This window comes from Myxocyprinus asiaticus, chromosome 18, assembly GCF_019703515.2.
Source record: "Myxocyprinus asiaticus isolate MX2 ecotype Aquarium Trade chromosome 18, UBuf_Myxa_2, whole genome shotgun sequence".
Classification (NCBI taxonomy): domain Eukaryota; kingdom Metazoa; phylum Chordata; class Actinopteri; order Cypriniformes; family Catostomidae; genus Myxocyprinus; species Myxocyprinus asiaticus.
The window spans coordinates 39,389,517-39,404,196 of NC_059361.1; the positions used below are offsets into that span (position 1 = coordinate 39,389,517).

Consider the following 14,680-nt stretch of genomic DNA (forward strand, 5'->3'; position numbering starts at 1 on the left):
GCGTGTCAAGATATATTGTGCCACAACCTGTTTAAATGTATGCATGCAAAATATACTGTATATTTGTGTTCCACATAAGAAACAAAATATCATATGGGTTTGAAATGTCATGTGGGAAATGGGGTGAAATGTCCCTTCCCTGCTTTGTCACCCGACTCAAAGTATGACTGTTTGCCCTGAATACCCAGAATTCCACCTTCCGCGACAAAATAGTATTATATCTGTATTTCAATCGGGTCAGTTCTCTGACGACATTCAGCGCTTCAGCTCTGCCTCAGCACTTTTAATATTCCCTTCCAACTCCACGATTACTTATGCTTTGGATTTTTTGATGAATGAGGCATACTGTTTGATCCGACCCCTAAAAACTGCCTTAAGTGCCTCCCAAGCCACACCCACAGAGGATACTGAGGACCAGATGGTCTCCATATAAACATTGATTTCAGCCTTGAAAATCAAACAACATGTACTTCAAGTATTTAATGCTGATAATTTTAAGATTCTTTTTTTAACAAATGACAATACTTTATGATACTTTATGATTAAGTGTTTTATCCATGCTCACCCCCTCTATCACTACTTCACTTGGGTGTAATGAATCCGTGCAACTTGAAAGATATAACTTCACAGAAGAAAAAAAAAATTTAGGCTCTGTTAAGTAAACAGCAGTATCGCTTTTGCAATATAAATAGAAACAAAACTTTCGTCAAAAAAGTATTGCTGTATCACATAACGCAGCATAATGAATGTATATGTAATTTTGGTCACAAACATGCCGGTGCATATAAAACAGGTCAATAATCAATAGCCACAGAGGGCAGACTTAAAAAAATAAATAAAAATATATATATATCTAAATACATTTTTATTGTTGTTTTGATGTTGGAAATTTTCTACCTACAATTCTAGTGTGTATTCCAAGTTGAAAAGAACTCTGGCAGTGTGCAAGAATTTGGTTCCAAAACATATCATCATGCTATAAAATGGTTCTAGTTCGATATGCATGTATAAACAGAGTCCAAACCTATGCATTCATGTTCCCAGAGAGAGAAAGAAAAAGTGCATATATTTTTGAAAGCTAAGAACATTAAAACCACACTCTTGAGGAACAGAGAATATATACATACAGGTGCATCTCAATAAATTAGAATGTCGTGGAAAAGTTCATTTATTTCAGTAATTCAACTCAAATTGTGAAACTCGTGTATTAAATAAATTCAGTGCACACAGACTGAAGTAGTTTAAGTCTTTGGTTCTTTTAATTGTGATGATTTTGGCTCACATTTAACAAAAACCCACCAATTCACTATCTCAAAAAATTAGAATATGGTGACATGCCAATCAGCTAATCAACTCAAAACACCTGCAAAGGTTTCCTGAGCCTTCAAAATGGTCTCTCAGTTTGGTTCACTAGGCTACACAATCATGGGGAAAACTGCTGATCTGACAGTTGTCCAGAAGACAATCATTGACACCCTTCACAAGGAGGGTAAGCCACAAACATTCATTGCCAAAGAAGCTGGCTGTTCACAGAGTGCTGTATCCAAGCATGTTAACAGAAAGTTGAGTGGAAGGAAAAAGTGTGGAAGAAAAAGATGCACAACCAACCAAGAGAACCGCAGCCTTATGATTGTCAAGCAAAATCGATTCAAGAATTTGGGTGAACTTCACAAGGAATGGACAGAGGCTGGGGTCAAGGCATCAAGAGCCACCACACACAGACATGTCAAGGAATTTGGCTACAGTTGTCGTATTCCTCTTGTTAAGCCACTCCTGAACCACAGACAATGTCAGAGGCGTCTTACCTCGGCTAAGGAGAAGAACTGGACTGTTGCCCAGTGTTCCAAAGTCCTCTTTTCAGATGAGAGCAAGTTTTGTATTTCATTTGGAAACCAAGGTCCTAGAGTCTGGAGGAAGGGTGGAGAAGCTCATAGCCCAAGTTGCTTGAAGTCCAGTGTTAAGTTTCCACAGTCTGTGATAATTTGGGGTGCAATGTCATCTGCTGGTGTTGGTCCATTGTGTTTTTTGAAAACCAAAGTCACTGCACCCGTTTACCAAGAAATTTTGGAGCACTTCATGCTTCCTTCTGCTGACCAGCTTTTTAAAGATGCTGATTTCATTTTCCAGCAGGATGTGGCACCTGCCCACACTGCCAAAAGCACCAAAAGTTGGTTAAATGACCATGGTGTTGGTGTGCTTGACTGGCCAGCAAACTCACCAGACCTGAATCCCATAGAGAATCTATGGGGTATTGTCAAGAGGAAAATGAGAAACAAGAGACCAAAAAATGCAGATGAGCTGAAGGCCACTGTCAAAGAAACCTGGGCTTCCATACCACCTCAGCAGTGCCACAAACTGATCACCTCCATGCCACGCCGAACTGAGGCAGTAATTAAAGCAAAAGGAGCCCCTACCAAGTATTGAGTACATATACAGTAAATGAACATACTTTCCAGAAGGCCAACAATTCACTAAAAATGTTTTTTTTATTGGTCGTATGATGTATTCGAATTTTTTGAGATGTGAGCCAAAATCATCACAATTAAAAGAACCAAAGACTTAAACTACTTCAGTCTGTGTGCATTGAATTTATTTAATACACGAGTTTCACAATTTGAGTTGAATTACTGAAATAAATGAACTTTTCCACGACATTCTAATTTATTGAGATGCACCTGTATATATATACACTCATGTGTGACTACAGGAATGTTTGTTGAGGGTCAGGGCGGGGTTGAGGATTGGGAGGGGTAATTACGGGGTTTAAATGTTGATTCTATGTATATATGCTTTACTTTTCTTTATTTAGTGTAGGAATCAATAAAAAAAAAATGTTAATTACAAAAAATAAATTCAATGCTGGATCTGAATTAGTAGTGGTAGATTGTAGGGCATACTATTCTCATTCATCCCACAGCTGCTCCCAGCATCCTACCACTAGTTTTTTTCAATGTTGAGAAATGTTCCAAAGAGGCTTGTCTAAGCCTACTTCTGTTCATTTATATTTAAATGTCTGTTGATAGCTTGTCAAAATGACATGCAATTAATAAATGCATTTAACCGAAACAGCAGAGTTCCGCAACAAGTAGAAATCCCATTGTCTCCATAAACATATGGATTTTTCAAAATATCCAGAAATATAAACCTGCCATGAACTCCAAAGTTGTTAAGCAATGGTATATGCTTCTTAGGAGGCCATCTGTATGTCAGTGTGATTTTCAATAATTAAAAAAAAATAGTTATGTCCCAAACCTGCTCTGCCAACATTCCTGCAGAGATATCCAATCAGAGAAGTCGCCGATATGATGAAAACTGAGCAAAACAGTACCATTAATCATTGTGAATGACGTATGCTCCCTGCCAATGTCATGTTCTGATTTACATTATTAATGTCTATCCTTTGATTTATTTTACTTTTGGTCAACCAGGGCTTTGTTGAAGGAGCCTTTACATGCTCTAGATTTGTGGTTCTTTCGGTTTTGTTATTATGTGCTGATCCAGTGCATCCACATGATACATCCACAACCGATTGCCTGCAAAAGTAGCCTTATGTATTGAACTGCAAAATCATTGCATTCTGTTTGGCAGTCTAACTTATTCTGTTCTGAGCAGTAACAACAACTCAGTAAAGTCAAGTGGTGTCTTAGTTTTGTACTCAAGCTGAAGGGTCAGAATTAAGTAGTGAATGATCCGAGCAACCACACTGAAATTGTTTTAGTAGGTGATTGTTTGCAGATGTCTGTTTCACTCAGTTTCTTCTAATAGCAGTGCTAAAGAGTGCTAGCAATCTTTGTATGTCATCAGAGGCCTTCTCACAAGGGCCAACTTTGTGTTCAACAACCGGGCGAAGATTTTATCACAATCCTCAATCACTAGGATCAGCTGTAGAAACATGCTGTCTCATCACATATGAGGCAGGAGGTTAAAATCAGTTATTCTCAACTTTTTTTTGTTCTTTCCCTTTAGGGAAGAATAGCAATTGTTGACACCTGAAGCAAATCAATGCAAGTGATGTTCAATCGGAGTGGCTAACAGAAAACAAGAATAGCTGGAAAATACTATAAATACAGAGATACAGCCGTGACAATCACTACATAAGGAATAATACAAGCCACTAACAATGCATGACCATACCCAGACTTAATGGAGAGATTATAATTGCTCAGCATAAACGGAAGGTACAGATGCCAGCACTTTAACGGTCCAAAAGTCATATTTATGTGGAATAAAAGTAATTCACATGACTCCAGTCGATAAATGAATGTCTTCTGAAGCAAATCAATACATCAGTGTAAAAAATAAATAGATCATTAAAATGTTATTAACTTTTAAAAAGTGCTTCCTGCCAGCAACTGATGTGAAGCGTGACATAAACGCGTTGGCGAGTTCACATGAGAATTCGGAAGCGGCGCTTATTTTACAACAGAAGAACAAAAGTCACAAGAGTGAGAGTTCGGACATTTCAAACAGCATCAGAGCATTTTAATTATCGACTTGTTTCTTAAATAAACCTATCGATCGCTTCAAAAGACATTCAATGCGACTGGAGTCGCATGGATTACTTGTATGCTGCCTAAATGTGACTTTTGGACCGTCAAAGTGCTGGCACACATGTACTTTCATTATAAGGATGTGACAGAGCTCTATCTTCTTCTAAAAATCTTCATTTATCTCTCACTCCATGATCGTTGTGTTTTCTGAATGTTTGTGTTTCACACATTTACTCATTGAAAGTGTGAGATGTGAGGGGAAAGATACAGGTTTTGTGAAACAACTGGAAAGGACCATGGCAAGGGGACAAGTATCATGCTGAGCAAGTTGATTATGGAAGACTGAAATTTTTACATGGTGATATCTACCAGCTGTCTGCGGTTTTCCTCCAGGAATAATCCAAGAACACCCAAGAATGATCCTAACGCCAACTGCAATCAAGAAGCAGACAAAGAAAAAACAAAACATGAATGTAAAAGTTTTCTTGTGAACATACTGTAAGCATGACTATACAAGTACTCGAAATCATGATTATGGTTTTAGTTTATTTCAAGTGATGTATGGCATTCACTAAGGTTCTATCAAGCTAAAAAGACAAGAAAGAATGAGTGCTCACCTGAACCACACAAATATTCCAAGAAGCATAAAACTATATCCTGATGAGGTACAAATAGCCTTTAATCACCACAATATCCTGCTCATACTTAACTGGAAGATCCAATCATCTGCATACTGTATATATATAATATATACTGTGAAATAGTAATTTGTAGTAACCCTGCTGAATAGACCATCTGAATTTCCCAGGCTAGTTTATGCTGGAACCTCTGTGCTGATCTGGTGTTGGTCTAGTGTTGGCCTTGGTGGACCAGCATAGTCATGTTGTTTAACAGCAAAACTTAGCTGGTGAAGCTGGTCAACCAGTGTGTGGCTTTCTGGTAATGTTGGTAAACCAAGGAAGTCTTGCTAGTAAAGTTAGTCAAAAAAACCTTCTTGGAACATCAGCATTCAATACACAACATAAATAAAAAATGGCATATTTATTTTTTTAGCAGAGATACTATTCCGAACATAGGCGAGACTAATCTCATGGGAAATCTTGAAAATTGGTCTCTGCTCTCTGAATTTTCTAACTGCTCCCCAGTGGCCAAAGCTGGAACTACAGAGATCTCCAGCGGGGTATCGGCAGGACGCATGGAAAGTTTGAAAGATCAGCTAAGTTCACAGATGGAACTGAGTTGTTTTGATTTCATAATATTCGGTTTACTTCTCTCCATCAGACTAATATTATTATCTTCCTTTCCTACTAGTGAACTCATTGATAATATTTGACATTCTGTCAAAAAGAAGCCCTTCAGTTATAACATCTGGACAGCCTTGAGCTAATTTCTGAGTAGATGAAGTCAAACAACTTTAAATATTAAAGGAATATTCTGGGTTAAATACTAGTTAAGCTCAATCGTCAGCATTTGTGGCATAATGTTGATTACTACAAAAATTACTTTTGACTTGTCCCTCCTTTTCTGTAAAAAAGCAAAAATCTAGGTTACAGTGAAGCACTTAAATTGTATCATCAAGATGGCACTGCGGATGGCTGCCTCGGTGTGTAGCTCTTCAGTTCTTTTGTTGTTTTTGTTTGTTTGTCCTGTGTTTAGTAATATTTTACCAATCAGTTTTACCAGGGACGAACTGCTGAACATTCGGCAGCATATACCAGACAACCTTTTCCCGGTTTTTGAATATTCAGACATTTTGCTGGACATTTTATTCGGAGGCGCAGCTGTGTTGTTTAAACGCGCTAGGAGATGCAGGTGAGGGAGACGAGCAGGCGCGCTGGTCAGGCTGCATGGCCGCGGATTTCGAACAGCGCTGCCGAGTATTCACCTTGCGAGTCTCCACTCTCTTCCTAACAAAACGGATGAACTACATCTCCTCACCTGTACAAACAAGGACTTTTCAAACTCTGCTGCCTTGTGCTTCACAGAAACCTGGCTGAGTGAAGCCATTCCGGACAGTGCGTTACATCTGCTGGGCTTTCAACTGTTCAGAGCGGATCGCATCGCGGATTTAACGGGGAAAACGAGAGGCGGTGGAACATGCTTTTACATCAATGAAACTTGGTGTACAGATGTAACAACCTTAAAGAGGATGTGCTGTCCTAGTTTGGAAGCGCTCTTTATTAACAGTAAGCCATTCTACTCGCTGTGGGAGTTTTCCTCGTTTATTCTGGTGAGTGTGTATATCGCGCCAAACGCGTGTTTGAATGCAACAGCTGGCTGATCAAATCACAGACACAGAACAACAATACCTGGACTCAAACAGCACATTACATCCTCCACCAGAGACAGGAACATACTGGATCATTGTTACACAACAATAAAGGATGCATATCGCTCTGTCCCTAGAGCAGCTTTGGAACTATCTGATTATTGTCTGGTTCATCTTCTTCCAACCTACAGGCAGAAATTAAAATCAACCAAACCAGTAGTAAGGACTATAAAGAGATGGACCAATGAAGCAGAGCGGGAACTACAAGCCTGCTTCGATTGCACGGATTGGAGTGTTTTTGAGGCTGCAGACACAGACCTGGATGAGCTCACAGATACTGTTACATCATATATCAGTTTCTGTGAGGATATGTGCATCCCTTCTAGGACTTATTTAAAGTTCAACAACGACAAACCATGGTTTACAGCAGAGCTCAGGCAGCTTCGTCAGGCCAAAGAGGATGCTTACATGGGTGGGGATAAAGTTTTGTACAATCAGGCCAGGAACACACTGAACAAGGATAATTGAGGGAGGGCTCATTTTGCATTTGGTACACAATGTTTTCTGTTTGGATATTTAAGGAAGATTAGCAAAGACCTCGGGGAGTCTGTAGTCAGATATCCCATACAATTGCTGTGTGTAGTTTTCTCTACCAGGTATGCAATTCTTATGTTTCGATAAATGTTTAAATTTGACTTATTATTGTCTAATTGGAATTGATGAATGTATTATTTTACCTGGTAAATAAATGGTTACATTTGAATTTATTCTGATTTATTCTGAAATGATTGTCTTTAGTAGATTACGTTAAATCCATGTTTCCTCAAATCTACGACCAGGTTAGTAGCGGACTAAAGCTCAGTTCTAAGTGGAGCATGGGACACACCGACTGAGACTTTAGAGCTCCGACTAACAAATTGGCATTAGTTCAAGTGTACTTAGTGTACAGGCTCGATATGGAATTTCCGTTTAGAACAACATGAAGTTATCAACCAAGCCTAAATAGGGTGAAGTCTAAACCTCTGGTTATTGTAATATTTTCTAGCTAAATGTACATAGGAAACTATGGCATGATTATATAAAGCTATTTTAACTTAGGTATTGTTGGTCTATCTATGTAAATTTAGTGGTCATAACCTCTGGGTAGAAATAATGTTACTCTAATTAAGTGTTTACTATCTAAGGGGACTAAACAAAATACTTTTAGAAAAAAGAGCAAGTGTGAGCAGCCATCTAATTAGTATTTAGTCAGTTACTGTTTTAATGACCAATACTGGCATATTTGTGACCGTGAGATCTGTGTTCACAGCCGGCGTAAGACTCTCTAAGTGAATCCGAATGAATGAGTACAATATAAAATAGTTAAATACGATGATCAAATGTTAAACCAAATTTAATAATAATAATAAAGATCGGAACATTAAAATATCCTTGGAAACTTTTATAATTGGAGTCAGATAAAATAAACGGGGATCATAAAAACTAATAATATAGTTATTTATTTGGAACGAAATAACAAACTTAATGCTCACGATAAAACAAAACGCGCAGGAGACCTTCAGCCATTGGATACTGTCCTTGGGCCACTTACAGCGCCCCTCGGCTTGAGGCAGTGGCTAAAGACCCTGGGTGAACACGCTCCCGACTGCATTTTTTCATCAAACCCTCTATTCAACCGGAAGCCCCGGCTTGAATGACATGACCGAGTCCCCTGGATGTGCAGTTGAACAGGGGGTTTGAGTGAAACTGAAGTCGGGAGCAGTGGTTCCTCCAGACCCTAAGTGATGGTGACTGAAGCCGAGGAAGGTGGCGCCCCTCGGCTTGAGCCAGTGGCTAAAGACCCTGGGTGAACGGTAGAGCAAAAGCTCTGAAAAATTACTAAGCCAATTTGCATTTGTATGGGGTGGGGGGAATGAACAGAAGTATCTTTATTGTATGTAAAAGTTTATTTCCACAGCAACAATTCAAATTGCAATGTTCTTTTCACATTGTTTAAAAAATGCATAAATATATATGGAATGCATTATAATATATTCCCAAATAATAATACAAAAAAAGATATCTTCATGTATATTTTGGTTTGTGTAGTATTTTTTTTTTCATTGAAATATAAATAAATTGTGTGTTTTGAACAACATGTATAATTTGTTTATGGAGTTACTACAAGTGGTCTGTTGGCACCTCCAAGTGGCCTTTTTTGGAAGTACACTTACATAAATGATTATGGATTAAAGGTTTTTAGTCATATCAGCTTCAAAATTGTGTCAGACCTTCATCAGACATGTGGCTTTGTATCAGATGTGGGGCACTGCACATAGTCTTGCATATTTAAAAAAAAAAATAATAATAAAATAAAAAAAAATTATATATATATATATATATATATATATATATATATATATATATATATATTTGCGCTCTAACAAATTTTTTATACTACAAACGTTTTTACTCTTGAACAACAATGTCTACTTTCAAACAAGCCCAAGTTTGTGTTTGTAGACCAAAGGGTTCAAGAACTGTAAGAGTTTTACTTTGGGTATGTCGTTTTCAAGCTCATGCACAAAAACAGGCTGGATGTTAAGAGGTTAAACCAATGAAGGACAATTAAATGCAATTTATTTGATTTATGGCATTCACTGCAAAAACAGAATTTCCTGGGAAATGATTGCACTTATGATATTGTTATTTTGAAATCCAAAGCCCAGTCTAATGGTGCACATAAAGTGACTCCAGTGATGTCAATGAAATTATATCTTTGAACAAGCTAAAACAGAGTCATATAGTCAATATATATGTGTCATTTAATGGAGACTTTTGGAAGGGCTGGGGAGAGTCAAAGCGATTTCTGATAAAGCTGTTATTCTCCAGCTGTTTTAGAGCCTGTGTTTTTTTTTTTTCATTTAAATTATTCTTGGAAATGTGTTTGGTTGGAGGTGTCTGTGTCTATTTTGGCCACTTCTATGAGTTTGAGTGGAGTCAGAGTAGTGGATTTGGCTTCGGTTACAGGGGGAGTGACTTCTTCAGCCAACATAAGTGTGCGTTAACAAACATACAATCTTTATTTACGGGTCTAATGAGTTTTAAAAATGTATTTTAATATCCAAAGTAATTAACTTAATGATTTTACGATAACCAAATGTCAAATATGTTCTGAATGTGATTGTCTGATGTTGCACAGCAGTTTTGCATTCAAAGTGTACAGACAAATTGCTTGTTGCTGGAAAATTGCCATATCACACCTGGTTAGAACACGCTGTAACACTGTGTCCTAACCAGAAGAAACACAACAAAGTGACAAGCGATAAAAGGTATCTCTTCCATGTTAATTAGAGTTTTTGTCCTAATCAGCTATGATGTGCGACATGACATGTCTATAGCTTGGTTTCTTACATTTGGTCAGTAGCTTTGTTTTTATTTCTGTGGTGTTGTGCTGGGTAACTCTGCCCACAGTGAAATCGAATTGGTCCAAAATATAAACCTTTTAAGACAGATGTGTCATGAGCTCCGAGGTTGTTCATCATTGGTGCTTCTACTGAAACCATCGTTCATTGTTTAAATCACTGTTTAAAATTGAACTGTTTAAAAATGTTGTTTAAAAGTGGAATTCCTGGTGAAAAACTACAATATCCATGGTCCAGCAGAGAAAGATACCAATCAGAGGATTGCGGCCAACAAAGCCCGCTAAACGAGCCCAGCAGTGTCCGCTTACTTCCATGATGCACTGCGAATAACGTAATCGACTCGGTCTCACTACACTTTCAAAAATAATTATATATTTTGTATATATATGAATATTTTTATTAAGGTGCACTCAGTATTTTGTTTATGTCACCTTGGACTTACACTGACACCTTATGGTGTGGATGCATTATCATTCAAATGCAATAGTTTTCAATTACCGCTGCCACTGTAGAAATTAACTATTCACAGTCCACCTTGATTAATTTCATCCACAAGTGAAAATGTCCAATAACAGAGTGGTTACTGAGATTAAGCGAGTAGTATTCGGCTGGTCATGTGATCCAAACATGGCAGCCTCCATGAAGGAACCCTCTCCATGTAGAATAAAATAGCTTTTATAAGGTTACTGATGTGACTGGAGTCTTCATCTCATGTGAGTGCTCATGGTCATGCTTTTGGCACAAATTACTGAGTGCACCTTTAAAGGGGTCATGACATGAGGAAAACAATTTTCCTTGATCTTTTGACATATCATTGTACTATAAAAACATACTGTAAGTTTCAGAACTGAAAACTTCCTCAATAGAAAAAGCATTTATTTAAATCAAGCTGCAAAAAGGCTTGTTTGGAATTCGTGGAACATCTGACGTCACAAGGACCAAATAAATCTGCATACGCAATGCCTATTTTTCCATCATTGCACCCTTGGCCCTGCCCACTGGTGCTCAGTTAGTCACACAGTTGAAGTGAAGAGAGATGGGCCTGTCATGGTAGATTCATCCTAAATGGTCTAACACAGGACACCTTCATCTGAATTTAAATGTTTTTCTACATAAACTTGCACAGACAGACGTCTTTGACCGCTTGATACATATCTCGGGCCGCTTTTAAAAGATGCAGAGTCAAGTTACAACTTTGAAGAGGAGAATGCATCATGGACACATTCTTTCACCCATCTGTGCTATTTTTAGTTGTTGGTGTATGAAAACATGAAGGAAAGATGCTGGAAACTGGATGTGGATGTATCATCAGCATATTTTGGAGTGGATTGTATGTTCAGCTCATATCATACCAGTCATAATATAATTCAAGCTTTGCAAAGGAACTGGTATTGAAGGATGGGGCAGTTCGAAATGCTTGGACGCGATTGCAAAAACAAGGAGTAAACAGTTTCAGTCATGAATATTTCATATGTCATGACTGTGTGATAGTTTATGGTGCTGAAACCCTGTTCCACCGGGCACATCCGTTGACGCGACGCAACGGCTTGAGGCTGTCTACATCAGGCGCGTCAATACAAACTCTCTAAACCGTTCATTTGTGTTGTTGGAAGTAGTAGAGCTACCACATACAGTGCAAAATGGAACAGAACATCTGTTTCCAGTCGACGCAACGCGATGCGCCGCAATGGACGCTTCCATGGTAGACAGCATCATTGATTATAATGGGTTCTATTGCTTTTGACGCGACGAGACACTCGCATCCTGTGTAGACAGGGTGTGAGTGTTAACAGTTCTGCTTGAGACGAACAGTTTAATATATTTGGATGCAATGCGTTGGATGTGCATTATGTGTAAACCCTGACATTTACTTTTATACTGTTTTGGTGCTCATTTTCTACTAATTGAGTTTCAAATATGGCTGAAGTTGAGGGGCTGCATGATGTTAGCCAATCATAACAGTGGGCATTTACATTGAAGTTTAAAGAAGGTGCTGAGGCCAAAACAAAGTGTTTCAGTCAGAGGGCCACAGACAAGGTGCAAAACGATCATATATGACTAAATTATGACTATTTTGGTGCAAAAAAAAAAAACTTTACCAACATTATCAGTGGACTTCAGGGAAGATGATAAAACTAATATATATATATATATATATATATATATATATATATATATATATATATATATATATATATATATATATAAAAAGAGCATTTCATGACCCCTTTAATACACCAATCAGCCACAACATTAAAACCACCTGTGCTGTGAATATTATATATATATATAAAACATATTAAGTGTATATATATATATATATATATATATAAAACACTTACGACAATCCCTGAAGTGTATCCTGTGATGCTGACACTCTCGGTACGTGTGCTGGTGTAGATGCCCAACGCAACAATGAGCAAAGACAAACTTAACATGCCTAAAACCAGCCATTGAGCTTTTCTCCTCCTCATCCTCACTTCATCTGGAAGAGAAAGACAGAGAGGAGTTGAATAAAAAAAAAAAAAAAATGATAACCTCATTGTGGGGATGGGTGCGTGATTGTGGTGTGGCTTGTCAGGCAGGTTGGCATAATTTCGAACAGCTGTTTCTCATTACATTGATGGCAGAGAGAGCCCTTGCCAAAGGGAGAGAGAGAACAAGTCGACTGTGCAGCGTTGGTGTCTGTTTATATTGAGTGTTTGATCTATTGAGCATTATTAAGAAATGTATGTTTATTTTGAGAGTGTTAATTGTTGAACTGAGTGAAAGCATCAAGAAGAGTGCATACGCTGTACACAGAGGCAAAGAGAGGCAAAGAAATAAAAAGCCTTTTTATTTCTTTGCCTCTGTGTACAGCGTGTGCACTCTTCTTGATGCTTTCACTCAGTTCAACAATATCAATTCAAACACTCATCTTAGAAATGACCGGAAATCAACACACACTAACACACACACACACATAGTGCACAGTAGAAAGACATATAAAGATCATGTGTGTACAAAACTGCATCATAATGTCCTCTACCTCAGATATGTGCTCACAACATCTGGTTCAAATGGTTCAAATTCTATAAACATCCTCTGACAAAGTCAATTCACATATGAAATCATTCTCAGATCCACAGGGAAAACAACTCTTTTGAGTGGTAAAATATTTTAAGAACATTACCTGATTCAGAATTATTTTAATGGATAGTAAGAAATATTGAAGGCATTGTGTACACACAGTCTATGTATATCAGCTGAAAGAATTATGACAAACACTTCATTAAACTACACTCTAAAAAGAAGTTGACAATTAACTGAAAAAATTGGTATATAATTTCTAAACTGGTTTTATTCATTTCAAAAACATTATTTATTCTTATATGATTAAGATTGAATCCTTCTGACTTCATTATGTTACACAAAGGTATTTTTAGAGGGATGGATCAAGCAATAAATCTTTAAGATAACAACTGCATAGCCACTTTTACAGTGTAATTTCAGGTAGTGTGAGAATAAGTTAGATAAGGCAAACACCTGACAATAAATTGTTTATAAATACCAAACAATCGCAGTAAGTGACCAAAAGTAAGAACTTTAATAATAACAAATTAATAATAGTTTCCATAAATTATTAGATTTCGTAGCCCTATATTAAATGAAGAAATGCAGGGTGTTTGTCTATTAAGTCGAGTCATTTTTACTGGTTTTCATATAACACATCGTTTCAAAGCAACATTAACAGATAATCAAAATGTCTTAAAGCCCCAATGCAGCTTTATAGAAAGTCAAACTTTTCAAATGAAATGAAATCCCATTTCAAATGTCCCACAAACTTACCTGCAACGCTGAGTGGAGCAGCGACGTTGTTCCGGTTCGTTGTCTCATGTGTGTTTGACATGTCTCTTCTCTGCACACTTCACGCCCCGTTAATGAGTATATCTACACAATGCTGCTCGCGTCCTGACTGAGCGCGCTACCGCCACAGCTCGCTTTAATACTCCTGCTCGCGCTCTCCGGGGAGCTCACGGCGTATAAACAGAGCTTGGACAAGTTCAGCCGAAAACAGGTCTAACCTGGCAGTGTAACATTATTTGTAGAATCGGATACAAAACCCTCTGTTTGGCCTGGTGTTTTCATGAAACGTTTACAGAACGTGTAATACAATAAAATAACATATAAAGGCTGTTTAAAATAATGATATTACGACATAATAGCCAGCCTATTAATATGATAAGGGGATACCGGGGTTAAAGAGCCCCCTTAAAGGATTATTCCAGGTTAAATTCAAGTTGAGCTCAATCGAAAGCATTTGTGGCATAGGGCCTAATGTGTATTACCACAAAAAATATTTCGGCTTGTCCCTTCCTTTATTTTAAAAAGGCAAAACTCTACAGTGAGGCACTTACATTGAAAGTCAATGGGGACAATCTGTAAATGTTAAAATAGCCTACTCAAAAGTATTCAAAAGTATAGCTACAAGACGTAAACAATATGTGTGTTAACATGTTTTCTGTGTGATAAAATCA

At 37.7% G+C, this 14,680-nt stretch overlaps 1 protein-coding gene across 2 annotated transcripts in view; it reads right to left on the minus strand.

Moving 5' to 3' along the window:
- The window catches only part of LOC127456462 (transmembrane protein 255B), a 43,615-nt gene extending 29,506 nt beyond the window's left edge, over positions 1–14,109 (minus strand). Inside the window, exons 1-3 of one of the 2 annotated variants that reach the window (XM_051724980.1) lie at positions 13,992–14,109; positions 12,506–12,648; positions 4,860–4,922 (exon numbers count right to left, since the gene is read on the minus strand). In XM_051724980.1, the coding sequence (XP_051580940.1) occupies positions 4,860–4,922; positions 12,506–12,648; positions 13,992–14,052 (267 nt within the window). In that variant the 5' untranslated portion in view covers positions 14,053–14,109. Of the gene's footprint in view, positions 1–4,845; positions 4,923–12,505; positions 12,649–13,991 lie in introns of both variants that reach the window. The other variant, XM_051724981.1, reaches the window with a different exon arrangement.
- Positions 14,110–14,680: the final 571 nt, after the last annotated feature.